This window comes from Alosa sapidissima, chromosome 18 (genome assembly GCF_018492685.1).
Source record: "Alosa sapidissima isolate fAloSap1 chromosome 18, fAloSap1.pri, whole genome shotgun sequence".
NCBI classification, from domain to species: Eukaryota; Metazoa; Chordata; class Actinopteri; order Clupeiformes; family Clupeidae; genus Alosa; species Alosa sapidissima.
The window spans coordinates 23,993,237-24,013,691 of NC_055974.1; the positions used below are offsets into that span (position 1 = coordinate 23,993,237).

The window sequence follows — 20,455 nt, forward strand, 5'->3', positions numbered from 1 at the left end:
CGCAGGTGGAGTGTCAAAATATGAGCACATGGACACACACAGAAGGACAAAGACACACACACACGCACATACACACAGAAAGACAGACACACATGCACACACACACACACACACACACAAGCACGTACGCACACACACACACACACACACACACACACACACACACACACACACACAGACACACACACACACACACACACGTATTGTCGCACACGTGCATGGTATACGCACGTAGAAAGGCACACAGTGTGTGTTATCAGATCATTTGTATCAGCTACTGGTTGAACGAGCCTCAAGAGAATGTTAAATATGTTTTAATCAACAGATTTGAAAAGATTGCTGATTAGGTGTACCCTTGTTAGCATTTTAAGATTTGCTTCACTGGGAATTCTGGTCGTAATACAAATTCTCCAAACTAATATGATACATGTTATTGGAATCAAGAAAGAAAGTAGTTTTCCAAACATCATATATAGACTCAGGCTGCTGTCATGTCATCACTTCTTCAAAATATATCATTCCTAGCATAACTCATGCCAAAAAATGTCAGTCAGCATTATCGTCAAATAACTAAAGAGCCTTCATGATGGCTCAAAAAAGACTTTATGTTGACTAAGAAATACCCTGCTGTGTCAAAATGTCAGACTGTTTGCTCCACATCTAAATTGCTTAATTGACCGAGCGCTCCAGTTTACTTTTCTGCTGTGATTACCTGTGTCTGTTCTGAGATGCACCTGTTTACGCACAGATTCTCCGTCTTTGTGAGACTGTTTGTTTGTATATTTTTTTGTACACTTTTCAAATTATACACATGTCTCTCACTAGAACTCTGCTTATTATCAGAGAGGGTTGAAGGAGAGTAATGAAGGATCTTTGTTATTACAGCGTACTGCTGTAGAACTCTGCTTATTACGGTGTTCTACTGCAGAACTCCACCTATTATGGTGTAGGCCTACTACAGTGTACAGCAAAGTAGTAATGAAGTTCCATTCCTTCCATTATTAAATTCATATCTACTTTCATTCAGTAAAGACTAATGGAAAATCATGTGAATCAGTTTAATTAGGCAGAGAGAGAGAGAGAGAGAGAGAGAGAGAGAGAGAGAGAGAGAGAGAGAGAGAGAGAGAGAGAGAGAGAGAGAGAGAGAGAGAATTTTCTTGCTCCCTCTGCTGGATAATGTCAGGAAAGGATTTCACTCATCATCTTGTCCGGTTGCTCCTAAATGTCGGAGCTCCCTCTAGTGGCCAGATTAAAATAGCAACAGCTATAGATGGAGGGAGGATTGGTCCTTACCTAAGGACAGAGTTATGTGAGGAGGAAAGGGGGAACAATCGCTGCATTGTGAGGTGCTTATGTTTCCTGCCTCTGGACACAGGTTGATAAGGAGACCTAGTAAAGCAGGGGCAAACCAGCTAGGATCACATCCATTTCCCCAGACCACACACCCACACACACACACACACACACACGCACGCACGCACGCACGCACGCACGCACGCACGCACACACCCACACACACCCACACACACACCCACACCCACACCCACACGCACACGCACACGCACGCACACGCACACGCACACGCACACGCACACGCACCCACACACACACACACACACCCACACACCCACACCCACACACACACACACACACACACACACACACACCCACACACACACACACACACACACACACACACACACACAAGCACACACACACACACACACACACACACACAGGACATTGAGACATGAGATTTAGGAGGGCAAGGAAACCAAAAGGGAAGGGAGAGAAAAATGATTCACTTCATCCGCTGCCAGGATAATACCACCTAGGGGAGGTTCAGAAGTGGTGGTCAAAATTGGGTCTGCATTGTGTTCATCATTGTCAAACTTCACACAGAACAATTGTCCAGACAGTATCCCATAAAGGTGTGTGGACCCATTAGAGAAGCAGAAGCTGTATGAAAGACCAGGGGCACCGCTACAAGTTATGAACCCTATGAAAGAATATCATTTTGAATTCTCACCCACCTCTTATAATACTATTAACATTTATTGAAACTGTTTTTGAGTTGACCCCCCCCCCCCCCTTCCCCCCACACATACATACTCACACTTAGATGTCCCTGAAAATGACTGCTATTTTACCCACCAGATATAACCAGGGTTGCAATCAATCAATCAGGACATAAATGATGTCATGAGCATGCGACTTTCAGTCGCACATGAGATAAGTAACTGTATTCTCTGGATAAGAAACATGAATGCAGCCTAAGGGAAATTTCACAGGTAAACTATTTAGGAAAGCATCGAGGAAAAAAACAATTAAGTGATGTATTGTTGGGTTGACACTACTCAGAACAAAGTACCTACCAAAAGCTGCACTCGAACTTTGGATCACGCTGCATGTTATCAATTTTCTTAGCACGGCTACCAGATGACTTACTGTGTTTCAGTCCGTTGGTTAACGTCACGTGTTTGTCACTCAACTGACACTGAGGATTCGCAGCACATCAGCTCTCCAACGGGAAGCGGGTTCAAATTGGCTCCACCTCACGTCTCTATTGAAGTCCTATGGTGTTGCTCTGTCCATTTCTTTTACTGTCTATGTGAAATTCCCCCAACTTGCTCAGTGGGAATTCTGACATCAGGGAGCGTGTTGCTGACTTTGAGCAGGAAAACTGCGACCTCCGAGTACAAATGAAGAGTCTGGTTCCAAAATGCTATATCTCAGTTTTTAAAAAAATTAAAAAGTCAGGCTATTTAATTGTGAATTTCAGGTAATATCAATCAAATTGCAGTTGTGTTGTTTTGATTGAGTAAAGATATATCAAATAACAAAACCCTATTACAGTTGTACTGAAATTACTTGGAAAACAAAATGGAAAGAAATGATTTATGAAATTTCATAAAAATAGTGGATATAGCGTTCCGGAACCAAACTCTTCAAATGGAATGCACCGGTTCTACAGTAAGTCAAAATGGGTAGTAAATGGCAAATTAAGTCCCTGCCAATTTTCTAGTACCCTCCAGTGACTTTTGACTGAATGTACATCATCTTTTAATCAAGTTATTGCAGGCAAACAGAACAACTTCCTTCATACTGGAACAAACTATGTTACTATTTCAATTGAAACAGATTGTCCACTTAGGTGTACAAGTAGGCAACATAAAAAGGACATACAACAAGGCTTGAAGCCTACATACCACATTCACGCAGTAACCTGAGTGGAGGCTAAAGTGTTTAATGCACTAATTTTTTGCACCACGGAAGTTTGTAAAAACAGTATAAATAGGTAGGTGTTAATACTGTAACGAATGTGTTGTCCCCAGAGATGTGTTAAAAGCAATGCAAGTTGTGTTGTTTTAAGAGTGTGGTCAGAACAGAATGATAATATGTATTGCTCTGGCAGTGGGGAGGGGGAGTTCAACATGATATGGCCCTGGAGATGAAGCTGTTTTAACATGGTATGGCCCTGGAAATGAAGCAGTTTTAACATGGTATGGCCCTGGAAATTAAGCTGTTTTAACATGGTATGGCCCTGGAAATGAAGCAGTTTCTGAGTTCTTATTGCATCAAAAATGTATGAACAAAAATAATCTTGAATGCTATTACAATTTCAGCCTGGTTGTGCCAGTAAGGGTCGTCTCAAACAGTAATCTTATAGGAATACTTAGACTGGGTAAACCCAGCCCGATCTGCCGGCGATTAAGGAATACTAATAGATATTATACTGTAGGAATCTTATAGTATTTTGGGGCATAGAAGTACTACAGGAGCACTGTAACGGGTAAAGATATAATAGACAGTAGCCTACAGAACATCATAGACATATTATACACTACCATAGGCCTACTATAGACTATTTCAGCCATAGATATATAATAAAGACTAGATGTTTCGTCCGCGCTGCTGGCCAATGGAGGTCGACGTCCGCACCTCGCGGCCATCTTGCCACAGTCAGCTCGCTAACTCATAACATTGTGTTTCAATGGTGCACTGTAATGACAGGTAGAGTGACCTGAAGGTGTCATTGTTATAGCCTGGGGGCATTGTTCTGCCTTTAGCAGAAGAAGAGATATACCTTACATCAGGGTGAGCGAGCGAGAGCGAGAGGGAGTTAATACTGCACAGAGCCCACCAGATAGCTTGCCTGTGACAAGATGGCCGCCGGTGATGGCGTTAGAGACTCCACCATAAGACATCTAGCCTTTATTCTGATAACTATATTATATCTATATTTCAGCCTGTTCCTCAAAGGATTCCTGTTGAAACATTCAAAACAAACAGAGATAGTTTAAAATGAAAATGAATTGGACTTTAGCGTAATGTCCTACAAAATGTTGACATTAAAACTTTTCTGTTTATGTTTGTCATTAGTTATCTGTGCCACCGGAAATACCTTAGGAAAGCATATGTTTTTTATGCAGTTGAATGGATCTAGTACTATAGTATTGCTGTAGTTCTTTTTCGTAAGGGTAAGTCAGGCCCTGAGAAGCCAGTGCAGGGGTTCATCCACCCCGTCACCAAACAGTAATATATCATGCTTCGATGGTCATCATGTGCTGTGCAACAGTAATTGATTATACACACAATCCATCCAAAGGACAATGATGAAAAAATTATTTGAAATGATTTGTCCAGTGTTTCTGACATGTGATTCTCACATGTGGTCGACTCAGATGTTTGGTTAAAGGCCGTCTAAAGTTATTTTTTTTACCTTAAAATAATGTTTCCAAAATCATGTTGATGGCACAGAAACTCTTAATAGGGTGAACGCGAGAGAGAGACAGAGATCTCTTTCTGCAGACTGGTGTCGTTGCATTCCCTCTATATTATATCGGAGTTATGTTACTTTGTTGCAAGACGCATATTTAGTTTGTTCACGCTTCTCAACTGTAGGGGGACCCCAAGAGCAAATCGTCTTTACAGTAATTGCTGCTTAAACAAAAAAAACAAACAAAAAAACACATAAACTTATTGACACACTTGAAAGTGAAACTTTCAAATAATCTAGATTCATTACTCATCAAGTGAAATATTTCAAGTAATTTTCTGTTTTAATCTTGATTATTCTAATCTTCATGATTACAGTTTACAGCTCATGGAAATAAAAAAAACAGTATCTCAAACTATTAGAATAAAGAATTTATAATATACAAAAATGTTGACTTGAGAAGAGCTCTAATCAGCTAATTAAGTCAAAATACCAGCTATGATTTCCTGAGCCTTTAATCTTTCAGGGCATTGGACTTTTTTGCTATATTCTATTTTTTATATGCACCTGTATGTTCCAATGCCCACACAGGCAGCTCTTAAGAGAACAAACAGGGGCATCTCGGACCATCAGGCATCTGTTGCTTGGGCATGCTACAATTTACACTGCATGCCAAAATAAGCTTAGAGAAAATAATTACCTGTACCCTCCAGTAGGGGGCAGTACATATTGTGATCAGGTCCACCTGTCTCTCCGTGACTTAAAAAGTTCAGGCCCAATTCACCTCAAGTCTTTATACTAGGATGAGTATCAACATATCTCAGTCCTCCTCTACGATCTTCTTCTTTTTCTATTCTTGCTTCAAGGTTTTGATCATGGCTTATGAGTAGTGATAGTGTACAGTATTTACGAACATGAGCATTTATATGAACATTCTGCATAGGAGTATTCAAATAAACATGATGATGATGATGAGTGAAGGCGTCCTATCGGGGCCGTGTGTTGACGAATGTGATTGGCTGCACATTCCTCTTCATCTCTCTGTACATCTGACACCAGACACATGGTGAACAGAAGACTGAGCACACACAGTCATTACACAGGGTCCCCTGGGACAGAACAAGAGAAAGGACACGATGCCAATCAAATTATATAAATCATATCCACTCTCCTCCCTTTCTATTTCCTTACCCTCCTAAATATCATGCAGGCAAATCACGTGTGTGTGTGTGTGTGTTGGGGAGTGTGTGTGTGTGCAATGTGCAACACCTACCACCACAAAAGACAGAGTGGCGATACTGTAACTCTTTCCTTCATGTAGTCTCATGTGAGTTGATTAGTGATTTGCTATCGTTGATTTTACCAGGGAAGTATTCCAAGTGCTTGGGTAAGTTAACTGACAGTAAGTGGTAAATGTCCTGAAAGATGAGCCCTCTGACTTTGTTTTAATAAGGTACAGGCCTCCTCTATTAGAAGGTTTACCCCTACGTCACAGGAACTACTCTGAGGTACCTTACCCTGCTTTGTGACTGAATCGCAAACTTGGAATAGCCCTGCAGCTCTGTTTGTCCTCACCTGGATGCCGTAGCGTCGGCGCATAACAGCCCTCACTGACATGGTGACTGGTTTTACACAACCGCCAAGGCATATGTCCACTAGGGGGAGACAACTGAGCTCTCCAAACTCATCAGCTGTCTGGCAGGTGAAACACCAGTAACACCAGAAACCACAGCAGCCTAAACATGACAAATATGACAAACATAAACAAACATAAACATATACCTGACAAATATTTCCTGTTTGGCTACTAAACAAACATGTTTATACGTATGTTTAATACATATTTAGGTCTGTTATTGTTTCATAATTCTAATGTCATTTTTTCATAAAGTTGATATTCTGTCTGTTAATCAACCTTCTATTGAACAGATGTGATGCCATGTCATTCTGTTCTTGGTATTTTGAAACACATGATTTTATAGCACACACACACACACACACACACACACACACGATTCAATGTCTTCACTGCACTGGAAGACTCCTGTGCTCCAGTCTCGAGACAGCGTCTTCTCATAGACACCAGGCTGCATGAACACTGGGTTATTTGCCATGGCGACGACCTGATGGAGGAAGACACAAAACAACCATGCTGTTAACTCGTGTCTCAGAGTCCATCGAAGGGGAAATGATCACAATGGAAATGATCACAATGAAAATAAATAGTAACCACACTATAGATATAAGCCAGATTTATTGTGCTATCCACACTTTTTTTGTTCCAAGGGAAACTTGGCAGGACTAGCTATATTTCCCCCTCTGCTGGATAAATTGTGCATTATGCTATTTCAAACTGTGGAAAAAGGTAACGATAAAGCACATGGATTTGTTTACAAGCTAGCGAAACGGTTAGCATAAGTTCGGCAGAACTATGTGGATGTTACAAGGTAAGAAACACGATTTAAAACGAGTTTCTTGTTTCTCATTTTTCTTTCCGGGACAGTAGTCTCAATGTTGCAAGGTTAGTTTTCCGCCTGGGGACGCTAGGGGCCGCGGGGAAAGTCACCATTTTCACTGGAACAGGTCATTTAACCATCCAAATGATTTCTAAACGGGTTTATTACGTTGAAATAGTTGCCAAGTTCCCCTTTAATGTATGGTGGAATGCTTTAATGTATGGTGGAATCAAAGATCCTTGATTACTAGCTCCGCTTGAACCCTCTCTGGTGGAATGCTTTAATGTATCGTGGAATGCTACTGTTGTGTCAAATTGTCAGATTGCCAAATAAAAGGAATGAATGAATCAATCAATCCCATTGCTTGCCAGATGGGTTGTGCCAGTGTCAGACTATATAGCTGAGTACTACAGTAATGTGTGTGTGTGTGTGTGTGTGTGTGTGTGTGTGTGTGTGTGCGCAAATTATCTGTTCACTAACATTTGCACTTTGTGAGCTCAATAAAAATCCTTATTATCCACTTGTTTGTTTCAAAATATAATAGAGGAATAGTCTGACTGAAAGAGATGTAAAAGGTCCTCTAACATAAACAAAAGGTCCTCTAACATGAACTTAATGGATGACTACATACACACACACAAGTACAATAGGAATTGACAATGCAGCTAATGCCGTTACATGACCTTCTTAACAATGACGGGACATCTAAATGCCATTATATTCAGGCAGTGGACTAAGAACACTGAAGATGAAGAACTGTCTTGTGCATGCCCCACACTGTGTGGCCACACACACACACACACACTAACACACACACACACACACACACATGCTAGTCTGCACATGTCAGGATGACAGCTACACTTGTGTGCAGATACTTAATTCCAGTGCTATTTCAGCAAACAAGTAATACTCAGTAAAAGGAAAATGTTGCTGATATATAAATATCTCATATCCATTCAAGTCATCATATGCTTTTGGAAATAACCAAATAAGTATTCAACATAATCGTAAAGGTAACATCCAATTATCTGTCAACTGACTAAATATCAAACACTAGAGCAAGCAGTTTTATATGATTAATTATCATTTTCTTATTATCACGTCGACACGAGGAAGTGTAGACCAAAGAGATTATTACCACATAATTATTGTTAAAATTAACATATCCCTATTAGTAAACACTAGGCAAGTGAATATCAGTATCACAAAATGTTGCTTTTGGTTTCTTCTTTCCTGACGCAACATTGATGCAACATTAAATCAACCATCAGGAGACTAATTTATCTATGGTTTATTATATATATATTTTTTTGTTATTTATCAGTTATGTCCTACCTCACTGAGAAACAGGTGGCTGAAGAGTGGATCCCGGCTGAATATTTCTACAAACGAGTATGTGCCACACAACCATAATCTGATCACATGACAAGATTTGTGTCAAGTTACATGTTTAGAGAGAGAGAGAGAGACAGAGAGAGAGAGAGAGAAGAGAGAGAGACACACACATTAATTCCTCACTGGTCTAACTGGAAATGCCAGCATGTCTGTTCCTCTCCAGTAGGCTACCCGTAAATGGCATTGTTTGAATATCAGTGGAAAAGAAAACACAACACATCACACCCAAAATAGCAATGTTGCAGCTAGTCGGAAACCGTGTATATTTGCACCAAAACAATATTGCCTAAGACTTAACCTGAGCGTAGCCTCAGCGTAACCTACTGTAGCTTTGTTGTTTGAGATTGAGTGGGTGTAGAAAGGGTTCGCTGACGACTTTCAGCAGGAGTGTAACTAGCAGTGAAGTTTTAAATTAGTGTATTACACTCTTACCAAATCGTTTCAGAAGTGCAGCAAACAAAGGTTTTAAAGCAGTTGTTAACTCAAAGAAAATACATGTTCATGTCGGATTACAAGGATACAAGGAAGTTTATTGTCACATGCATATAGTTACTGGAAGTAAGAAATGCAGTGAAATTATGTCTGGTGTCAGCCTATTTGTGCATTTATGGGGGGGGGGGGTAAAAAGTGCAGTAGAAGAGGGGTTTAGTAGATTAAGTGGCAAGGGCTGCATAAGAAAGGTGGGGGAGGATTGGGATTGGGGGGGGGGGGGGGGCGGACAGGGGCAAGGAAAAACTCCCTTACCAAGGAAGAAACCTTGGGCAGATCCACGGCTCAAGGGGCTAACCCAACTGCCAGGGGTCTTGGTGTGTGTGTTGGGGGGATGACAAGGGAGATGGGATAGTGTGCTGTGTATGTGGGGAGAGGGCAGTGTGCAATATGTGTGTTGGAGAAGCTTCCTCATGAGACAATGTGCTGTGTATTGGGGGGGGGGGGGGGTGCAGTGTGCTGTAAGTATGTTGGGGATGTGTGTTGGAGAACCTTCCTGATGAAATAATGTGCTGTGTAGGTAGGGGAGGGGGGGGGCAGTGTATGGTGAAGGGACTTACTATTTGCAAGCAGAGTATGTATGATGTATGTGAGTGATGACAGTGAAGATGTGTGTGTGGGCGGAAGGGGAGTGGAGCAGTGACTGTGTGTGTGTAGTGTGTGTGGGTAGGTGGGGGCAGTGTGCTGTAAGTATGTAGAGGATGTGTGTTGGAGAAGATCCTGAAGACAATGTGCTGTGTATGTAGGGGGGAGGGGCAGTGTGTAGCAAAATGTAGAGGAGGCTTACTGTAGCAAGCAGTGTGCTGTATGTATGTGTGGTGATGACAGTGATGATGTAAGTGTGTGTTTTTTTTGTGTGTGTTGGGGATGGGGGTGGGGGTGGGGGGCAGAAAGGCTAGGCAATCAAGGACATGGGTAGATAGATGGAGGAGAAATCAAAAATAATAAATAAAAAGTTCTATGGAGATGTGCAAAAGTTGGAGAAAGTCAGATGTGTGTGTGTGTGTGTGTGTGTGTGTGTGTGTGTGTGTGTGTGTGTGTTCTGACGTGTGATGAAATAAGAAAATAAATAAAAGGTCTGTAGCATAGGGAGAGGGATGTAAAAGTGCTAAAAGTCATGTAGGTGTGTGTGTGTGAGGGGGTCATGAGTGCTGAGGAGTGAATGAGTGAAAAGTCAGTATAGTGTGAGTTCAGAGTGGGGAAATGTTTGAGAGTGCTGAGGAGTGAATGTGTACAAAGTCAGTATAGTGTGAGTTCAGATGGCCTGGGGATAAAAACGTTCTGGCTTTGTGACTACATAGGCGTCTTCTTGATTTCAGCAGTAGGAATAATCAATTGTTAGGACGAGAAGAGTCCTTCAGGATCTTTTGGGCTCTTGGGAGTACTCTTCTGGAATAGATATCTTGTAGAGCAGGGAGTCTTCAGTAATGTGGACACCAAGGTATTTAAAACTTGTGACTCTCTCTACAGGTTGCCCGCTGATCATTAGTGGGGTGTAACTGTAGTTCTGCTGCTGCCTTCTGTAATCCACTACCATTTCCTTGGTTTTATTGACATTCAGTGTCAAGCTGTAGATTGACACCACTGTGCCACCTCATCAACCTGATCCAAGTAGAGCTGTTCATTGTTGTTACTAAGATCACTGTGTCATCTGACTACTGTTGGCTTTGCAGTCATGTGTGTAGATGTTGTACAGCAATTGAACATCTCCCAGTCAACCTTGCTAAGGGCGTCCTGTAGACTGGTTTCCGATTGGTCAGTCCAGCGCTTGACCTCCTTCGTCACTGGGGGGTCCCTCTGACTTCTCTGTTTGTACATAGGCAGTAGGAAAACAGCGGCATGATCTGATTTTCCGAAAGCTGGTAGAGACTTAGCTTTGTAATTGTTCTTGAACTGTGTGTAGCAGTGATCCAGTGTGTTGTCACCAGGGACTAGGGAAGTGAATGTGTTGAATAAATTCAGGCATGGACCGGTTCAGATGTACTTAGTTGAAATCACCGGCCACAATAAACGCAGCTTCAGGGTGCGTGTGTTGTTGTCTATTTAACACTTCTTGCAATTTTGAAACCGCAGCATCTGTGTTGGCTTGTGGAGGAATGTAGACAGCGTTGAATATTACTGAAGTAAACTCACGGGGCAGGTAGAAGGGTCGACAGACGATCGCTAGATGTTCTAGATGAGGCGAGCAGGACTTTGAGAGAACGGTGACATTTCTAGGATCACACCACTTGCTGTTCGTCATGATGCAACCACCGCCACCTTTCGATTTTCCAGATTCCTCAGTCCTGTCAGAGCGAGCAGCAGAGAAAAACTCCACCGGAGTGATGGCACAGTCCGGTACAAGTTCAGTTAGCCATGTCTCAGTAAGGCATAGAATGTTACAGTCCCTGATGTCTCTTTGAAACTGTATCCTCGCTCTTAGTTCATCCATCTTGTTCACAAGAGACTGGACATTGGCTAGGAGAATGCTAGGCAGTGGAGGCCTATGAGCTCTATTCCTCAATCTGTTACGGGCCCCGGCTCGTTTTCCTCTATGTTTTTTCCTTTTGCGCCGAGATGCGTCTCCATGGTTCCATGATGCATCTCACTGTGTTCGGCTACGACTGGAAATAACTTTGCATAGTGCATTACAATTATGTGGATGTAATTCGGGATGTTTTCTATGTCATTAGTTAAAATAAATGTTAAAAAATAACTTGTATGAAATCATTCTTGGATCATAGAAGAGGTACATTTCTTACGATGTTATTAATTTCTATGATTTTGGTAGCACGACACAAACTGAGCCCACAAGCTAGCAAACATGACACGAGCTAAAAGGACATCTCCAGGTGTAAACGTTTGCCAATGGGTTGCATATTGTAGCCTACTCAAATGTCAGTAAACCAAGTAGGCCTTAATTAACTTACTTTCATAGCCTAGGCAGGTTAGCAACACCAGGTTGAGAGATGCAAGTAAAGCAGATCATTAACGTTAGCCTTCTATTTATTGTCATGATTGGTCAAATTTGCGAAAAAGTTGCAGTGTTTGGACAAAATTGCGAGGTCGCCCAGAATTCACGAGGATTTGCTGAATTTGCGTTAATTGTTGCGATCGCAACATCGCAAATTCCTTGAGGGACTGAATATTGGATCAACTGTTGACCGACCTGGGGCTGGTGTATGCTAGCTGGTGATGCTAGTTGCGTGTGTAAATCCTCACACCCCTAACCTTAAGAACAGCTCTAACTGCTGAGTCTAACTGCTGAGTTGGAAGCTTGGGCTTTTAGCTCAGTGGTTAGAGCGCTCGACTCCCATGCCGGTGTGTTGAGGTGGCGGGTTCGAGGACCATGAGCGGCGGACGAAACAACCTCTGGAACATCTGAAGGCATATTATTAAACAGCAACAAAAAGTTGTAGTATTATTAATGAAACACCCCCATTCTCGCAACCCGTCTGACCAGCCACCCCTTTAACCCCCGGATGGGGGGGAATTGTCGACGGGGAATGTCACTCTTGCCTGTCCTCAAAACTTGAGAGCCCTGCAGAAATATTGTTGTGCTGAGTTTTAAGAACAGAGAGTTCAAGTTAAATGTTGTTGTGCTGAGTTCTAAGAACAGAGAGTACTCGTGTGTGCACCCAGACAGACAGGAACTGCACCCTGTCTGTGTCTGTGTGGGTGAGATATGTCACAATGAAGTCGCTATGTCTTGCTTTCTATTTTCTGTGTGCATCTGTACAATAAAAGACACAGCTTTTGGGCTGCAGAGTCAGAGACTGATAATGTGAGGAATTCTGCCTTACATTAGCAGGTTCTCCTCTTGGTACCAGAGTTTGTGGGCAAAGCCATACTATGTGTTGTGGTTCTTGTATCTATATGTTGGGGTTAAATTCCCTGACAGTTACCAACAATGTTAACAACAAACTCAACTTCACTGCTGCAAACAAAGTTGGCTATATGCTTCGCCATATAACGAACTAGCTAGCCTTGTGATAAAAAAATCTTTACCTTTTGTTTAGTCCACTGAAAGTTATCCACTGTATAAATACACAGTTATGGAGGAATTGTTTTGGGGAAGCAGTTGCACTATATACTTTTGCTGCCTTTAAGCCACTTAAATCCATAGCCTAGATGAGCATTGCGCATACGTTACAACTTGACGTGATGGTGAAGCTAAATGCCCAAGAAACGTCACGTCATAAAAGTTGTAGGCCTACTAAACGCAAAAACTTAATGACAGCTTGTTCGTGGTGGTGTAGTGCTGCCTAATTGAAATGGGATAGGCAAGGGTTATTTTATATTCGGCTATTACGTGTGGCACATTTATCGGGCTTTTAGCCTCTTTTAATTTATTTGATGAGGAACTGATAAAGACTGAGCAGCAGAAAAGTCATAGTCGATACATACATCGTTTATTATTATAATTAGGCTATTGATAGCCTACTATTACTTTACTGAGGCAAAGGAATATAAATCTGAGTCTGAAATGTTGGCTACAAACAGTCTATACTGCTGTAACTGTACTGCTGCTATTATTAATTGTTAACTTCCGGGAACTATTTGAGGCTTCTATGGCAAGCGATTTTAACATTTACCCGCTAAGTTTGACTATCTGGAATTAACATTGTAGATATCAACGTCTTTCTGACTAGTCGCAATTACATTTTGGATAGTTGGAATTGTCATTCAAGATATCTGTAACATAATTGTGACTAGTCGAAACGTCAGATAGAGATAGCCTATCTGTAATTTAGTTTTGACTAGGCATAACTGAATTACAGATATCTGTCATCAAGTCATTGAAAACAACATTCAACTCGTCACACATCTTAAAATGGCAAGTGCATATATCTTTAATTCAGTTTTGACTAGGCAGAATGAAAGGTGAAGATATCTCAAACGTCATTATGACTAGTGCAAATTATTGTGCAAGACGTTGCTCTTTAGTTCCGTAGCAGAGCCTATCTACTTTCTCTGTCCGTAGGCTAAGTTCCCCTCCCCAACATAATCGACAACATAATTTCCTTATTTCTATGAATGGAAGAAGAATAAGCAGTCATGGCTGTAATGTCTTGTTGACATCTAAAATAACTAAAACTCAGGGACACCGTGTGGTTTATTAAATTCTCACGTTATCAACTGGCTTGATCTCTGTTTCGTAGCCTACATAAATTAGTAGGCCTAGGCTACTAAATGCACCAGCACCATCTACAGGAAACTCCATTCATAATGGTGTTGGCTGTAATCGAAAAAATCAAAGCAACATTGAATCATCAATTCTTGCTGCCAGCTCCTGTCTTGCATAGGCTGCAGCATTAAAAAGACGATTTAGACGATTTAGATAAAGAGAAATTAGTGCTAATTACAAAGTTAACAGTTAACAGGTGCTATGTGATTTGATGATTTGAACAACAACACGCTCTGCTCCCGCCTAAAGTGGGATGCGGGCCTAATTTGCATAGCAATACAGATATCTCTAACGTCATTTCGCCTAGTCAAAACTCTAATTCAAGATCAAGTCTGGTTTTCGTGAGTTCTTTTTGACCTTGTTAATCTGATGTTATGTTTTTGTTTCTACCTCAAAACTTGTTTTTTGCTGCTGTGGAATTGTATTTTTTGACCTGCTGGACTGTTGACTATTTTTGTCTGGATTTTGCCTTTTTGTCTCATTGCCAAGTAAACTGCTTCAATCCTACTTGTCTCTGCAACTGGGTCTTTACAACCTGACTTGTGGTCTAGTGGTAGAGCTTCGGACTGACACACCGGAGACCCGGATTTAATAGCTGAGCAATCCTAACACAGAGTTACAGCAAGGGTTGAGGCGTAAAACAAATCATAACGGCCCAGAGCCGTACCACCCTATACGCGCACTACGCACGCTGCGTAAACATATTATTAGTATAATTAAGCAAATTAATCAAGGTCCCTCTCCTCGCCTTGCGTCAAGTTAGTAAGAACAGCAGTTGAGTAAACTTATTGTGTTCCTCTTCAGGTTTGATGTCAACAAATAATAATAGCTGATCTGCTGATTTGCATCTCTCAAGTCAATGTCTCTAATCTAAGCAATGAAATTAAGTGATTCACCATTGGCTTTTGTGCATTTGTGCATTTGTGCAGTGCTCACTAGAAATGAACATTGCATGACACTCCTCTGCGATCCAAGAGAGGTCCTCTTCAAGTTGTTTGGTTTGCACGCCTAATTTCCAAATAATAAAGACAAGGACACGGATACGGTCCTCTCCTTCTTAAAGTGAAAGGCACCTAAGAATTGCATACCACGATACAATGTAATCATGACATTAAAGGAAAGTGTTAAAAAAGTAAAAAAAAAAAAATCAATATAAAATATTTTCAGATATTCAAATGACAAAATATTTTAGGCTACTTGTAATTATGATCTCTGAAATACGAACTCCAATGAAAATTAATACAATATTATAATATAGGATCGGGATCACATAATCACATAATAGAGGGTCTACTACTTAGCCTATTAGCTAGTCTAATTATCAATACGACAGGAACATTGATCAATGAGACGTTAAAAATGTCTTCATTTCAGCTCCTGAAAAATAGCATTCATCTTGTCTCAGGCTAAGTCAGATTTAAGTTCAACTTATGATCTTGCGATCCAGTATTTTTCTTTTACTGCATTGATCTTAGATCGATTTATTATTTTGTTCTTAATCTCCCCTCCAAAAGGGGTTTAGGAGAAACAGGTCAAAATCTCTCTGTAATCTCCTGATAAAGTGTGATTTATTTCTGTAAAAAAAAGACATATTTTTTTCTGTGGGTATCATCTCACAAAAAGACACAATAAATGACTAGATATGCATGAAATAGTTTAAAGATGATCATGACTTACATTTCAACAGTCATTTGCAAGGTATTGCAAAAACTCAACATTACTTTTTACATAACCGTCAGCAATAAAACAGTCATTTGCCATGGAATAATGATGAAAATGGCATACTAGTGAGACAACAATCTTCTATCATAGCAATTGAACTGCTAGTTCTTACACTAGCAATTAAATCCTCTATCAATGTCATATTTTATTCCATTTTGTATATTAATGTATAGAATACAATGACAAGAACTACGTATGAATGAATAGGGCTGGTGATAAGTAGCGTGGTTAGGAACAAAAGTCGTGGGTTTGATTCCCGGCTGCCGCTGTTGAGCTCTTGAGCAAGGCTAACCCAAGCTACTCTATGGAGACTAGCCATCTATAAGTCACTTTGGATAAAAAAAGCATCAGTTAAATGTATAAATAAATGAGTAGGTGACCTTTTTAACCCTTAAAGGTGTAGGTTTTTGAACATTCTAAGTTCCGCAACAATTGAAGGTTCTAAAATTCTATGTTGAATTCAGATATTCTTTAGAATGTTAATTTCCCGGTGTGACGGTACTCCTTCTAGTATTTGTTCAATTGAAGACAGATTACCGTATATCCGGTTTTAAGGTAATCAGGTTAATCACACTGAATGCTATACTGATGATGATGATGATGATGACGAAGAGGAGGAGGAGGATCATAGGAGGGTGGCCGATCTGTGATGGGTATTGATGAAGGTGACGGCCTGCTTTCGAATCTTCAACTCTCTCGAAATCTGGCAATACACGCAGGCTGGAAAGACGGAAGAGAACATAAAGTCTTCCACCATAGTGCCCTGTTTGGGAACGAGAACAAGACATCAACAACACAACTGTGTGTGTGCGTCTATGGGATTGTGTTTGTGTATGTGTGTGTGTGTATGTGTGTGTGTGTGTGTGTGTGCCTGTTAATTGTTTTCCACATTAATACGATACTATTTGTATCCTCCTATAACTAACTCTTGAATAACAGATTGTTTTAAACTCTGTTTGTCCTTACACGAATGCCGTAGCGCTCGCGCATGTCGGACCTCAATGCCATGGCGAAAGCTGGAACACTTCCTCCGAGACCCAGGAAGTCCACCAAAGGCATACAGAGACATTCGCCATATTTTTCCGACGTCTTGCAGGCGATGCACCAGAAACACCAGTAATGGTAGCAGCCTAGCAACAATCAATCAAACAAACGAACAAACACACAAACTGACTCAAGAATATGATACATTCACTCACAAGCAGAGATGTAGTGGTAAAATAAGATGTGAGTAAACTATGAATTCTGTGATCACAGTGATGTGGACTGCGCTATGCGCTATTGGATTTTTCAAAAAGGCATTCAGAACATGTTTGATGATGGTGGAGGTTATTGTCCAATGTTTTTAACAATCTCAATAGTATTAAATGGTTCCTAAAGTGTTGATGAGTGTGCATATTGTGAATGTGGATAATACAGTGTGACTATTTAATGTTTAAAGTTGCAAACTCTTGACAGGTGGATAAACTCTAATAAGAGGTGGATAAACTCCATTTCTGAAATTTCAGAGGTGGATAAACTGTGTTTACAGTACTTGCGTTTAGCCTCCACTACATCCCTGCTCACAAGAAATTTACCTGAAATCCCTTGTCACATATAAATCACAAGCCCTCCCACACATTCATTATGTTAAGTGAAACAAGAAAATGCAATGAAGACAATCACATCGGAAATTGACCTGAAATCCCTTGTCACATTTAAATCATAAGCCCTTAAAATAAGCAGAAATGCAAACCTTTTCCCAACTAAATAAATCTCTGTTGTGACTCATTACACACCCATACACCTACACACATGCTTATGTGCACACACACACACACACACACACACACACACGCGCATACTTACATGACGAAAAGTCATCACAACAGTCAAAGAGGCCGGTGTTCCACTGGTCAGGCACAAACGTTGGTTTCATATTACCAGGCTGCGACACAACCACCCTATTCGCCATGGTGATGACCTGATGAAGCAAACAACGAGAGTATTTATGGGCTATTATGGGATGTTACAGAACAAAGAAAGGATCATAATGCAGACAGCTTCACTTTCTTTTCTATTCACATCTAAGAATGACTGGAACTAGTTTGACTTTGAAGAGATCATCAGTTGAGCTTTTTCAACTTTTTCAAGTTTTTTCCCTTTCAATTTGTATGTAGCGTATGAAAGATTACCCGGCACCCTCAATTCAATCAGTCTCATAGGAAAAAGGACCCCTTCAAGATGAGGCCTCTGTGGCTAGGCTAACGCTAACCATCAAAGGGCTTCATGTAAAATAGAAAAATACTACATGCTAAAAGCAATGTAAAATAAAGCATGAAGTACAGCTATAGATGTCACATTTTGTATTGCTTTTAGTAAGATCTGTGTACAGCTGCAAGAAGAACTAATCAAATTGAGATAACTTTTTACAGTATGTGTACTTGATGTCTTTTATGTAATATTTAAACAGAAATGGTTAAAAAGATTATTTGGACGTTATGCTTTTCTTGTATTCAATACACTTACACCAAAATGTAACATTGAAACGCAAGTCTATCATGTTAACACTTAAATGAAATGACTTCCTTTGCTACTGATTGGTAATTCCTTTAATAATCAGTTAAGTCCAATTATAATATTTTTTATTTTATTACAGAATCTATATAATTGAAATTAAGAGTGATATTTTACATCAATACCACTCAATACCACAAGTATGTCATCTGCATTTTCTTTTATTTGTAACATAAACTAGATCAGTAGTATGCTGTACTAGTACTAAATTTCATTCAGTCAGTGAATTTCAGGCCAATTTTATGGTGTACCTTACCTCACAAGTGGAGCTGCGGAAACAATGTGCTCAACCAATGTCTCGATACGAGGAAAGGTTTGTTTCACTGACAGGCGCGCACACACAAACATTCCACCATATCAGTGCCACGACTTTCAGACATGCAATACCAGAGAAGCAAGAATCAAGAAACACACACACACACACACACACACACACACACACACACACAAACACACGCACACACGCACACACACACAAAACACACACACAGAAAGAGAGAGAGAGAGAGCAAATTGACTTATCCACCTTGAAGAACCAGTGTCACTAAAGTAAACAATGCAGTGTGTTTTTCCATGAGTCTATCACAGCACAGTCGCTGCACAGACTGTCTATCAGGCTGTGCAACGACTATAAACATCCAATTAAACTCAAATCGAGATTTACAGTGACTGTTGTAAATCAGAGATAAAAAAAAACATTGGCCAAATTTATCTCAAAACTCATAATCGTTAAAATGGATGGAATCTAGAGCTATGGTAATTTGACCTTTGGGTGTTACCAGGAAGTTACATGTTACCAGGTTCTTTAATCTCACGCTTCTGGGAATTTTTGTGAAGGCCAATCTCAGATGATTACTTAAATGTCAAAATAATGAATTAGGCTATGCATAATCCTACATACACTTTTGGACTTCCAGAAGTGTTGTTTTCCTGTGCTCTTAACATCACCCTCAGAAGTGGCCTACTGTATACTGACATGCAATACATGTATGCATGACCGCAAGGTCGAAACGTTATCAGCCAAATGAGAAAATAAACTCAAAAAAGGATATCAAAAAAGAATACCAAGGAGTGTGTGTACTTTTTTCACAACTACTGTATACTGACACAGGGGGGTTCTGAAGCTACACAGTCACGTCACCGGTGGCTTATAAAGATGTTAAGCCACCTTGGATTCTCAGGGTGAGCCCACATAGTCGGGTATGTTATTAGCATAAAGTGCCATTTAAAGCCTATGCAACTTACTGTTGGGCTTCGGTAAACGGCAGTTTACTTCCTGATTTTGGAACAGATAGCATTCGAACTGTAACACAAACCGTAGGCGGCCTACGGTTTGTTACGGTTTGTGTTACAGTTCGAATGCTATCTGTTCCAAAGCGAGGAACGAAGTAGGAATAAGTATCTATTTTTTGGAACATTTTATTTTTGATTATATTAATGTTTTTCCATTTTGGTTTTATTTTGTAGTTGAAGATTACTTATTCAATGCACAATTGCAGATTTGTTCAAAGATCTGTTGAAAAACAAGTCATTAAACTGATATACTTGTTTACAACAAATACAAATGCTGTTGTATTTTTGTTATTTTTCAAGTCAACTTCAGTAAACCACTTACTGCTTCACTTTGAATATGAAAGTTTGAAATAAATCTGTGATTTTAGTACCCTCTAAGGTTAAAATGTGACTGGTTTGGTGTAAATAACAACTATATTAATACAGGGATTTTACAGGGGTTTACCAAGCCTAGGGGGCCAGAAGTCTAGAGGGGAGCCCCAAAATATTTTTGCCATGTGAGGAAGGATGGATTACTGAATGAGCCTACTGAACCCAAGAGGTAAAGGGGATCTGAAGCCCAAGTAGTTGCGTGAAGTCACTACCTCAATAAGTCAAAAAGCAAAAGGCTATGAATCTGAACAAATTTGGGTATTGCCCCTCTCCAGCTGGCCA

General features: G+C 40.4%; 2 protein-coding genes across 2 annotated transcripts; both read right to left on the minus strand.

The window, feature by feature from the left end:
- Window positions 1-5,037: 5,037 nt before the first annotated feature.
- LOC121689731 (cornifelin homolog B-like) lies at window positions 5,038-8,799 on the minus strand. The gene is made up of 4 exons (XM_042069805.1): window positions 8,515-8,799; window positions 6,732-6,843; window positions 6,296-6,456; window positions 5,038-5,829 (listed from the first exon to the last, which is right to left on the minus strand). The coding sequence occupies exons 2-4, from the start codon at window positions 6,832-6,834 to the stop codon at window positions 5,707-5,709; spliced, it is 387 nt and encodes a 128-aa protein (XP_041925739.1). The 5' UTR covers window positions 6,835-6,843; window positions 8,515-8,799; the 3' UTR covers window positions 5,038-5,706.
- A 7,677-nt stretch (window positions 8,800-16,476) lies between these two features.
- LOC121689730 (cornifelin homolog B-like) lies at window positions 16,477-18,885 on the minus strand. Its single transcript, XM_042069803.1, has 4 exons — window positions 18,765-18,885; window positions 17,801-17,915; window positions 16,919-17,082; window positions 16,477-16,715 (listed from the first exon to the last, which is right to left on the minus strand). Exons 2-4 carry the CDS (start codon window positions 17,904-17,906, stop codon window positions 16,578-16,580), a joined length of 408 nt encoding a protein of 135 aa, XP_041925737.1. The 5' UTR covers window positions 17,907-17,915; window positions 18,765-18,885; the 3' UTR covers window positions 16,477-16,577.
- Window positions 18,886-20,455: the final 1,570 nt, after the last annotated feature.

Bases quoted from the DNA above. Each gene is read 5' to 3' on its own strand.
- LOC121689731 (XM_042069805.1), bottom strand. From the start codon at position 6,834: ATGGCAAATAACCCAGTGTTCATGCAGCCTGGTGTCTATGAGAAGACG. The intron at 6,457-6,731 runs GTGTGTGTGTGT...TGTCATGTTTAG, and splicing joins CAGTGAAGACATTGAATCGT to GCTGCTGTGGTTTCTGGTGT. The intron at 5,830-6,295 runs GTGAGGACAAAC...GTTCTGTCCCAG, and splicing joins GCCGACGCTACGGCATCCAG to GGGACCCTGTGTAATGACTG.
- LOC121689730 (XM_042069803.1), bottom strand. From the start codon at position 17,906: ATGGCGAATAGGGTGGTTGTGTCGCAGCCTGGTAATATGAAACCAACG. The intron at 17,083-17,800 runs GTAAGTATGCGC...GATTGTTGCTAG, and splicing joins TTGTGATGACTTTTCGTCAT to GCTGCTACCATTACTGGTGT. The intron at 16,716-16,918 runs GTAAGGACAAAC...GTTCCCAAACAG, and splicing joins GCGAGCGCTACGGCATTCGT to GGCACTATGGTGGAAGACTT.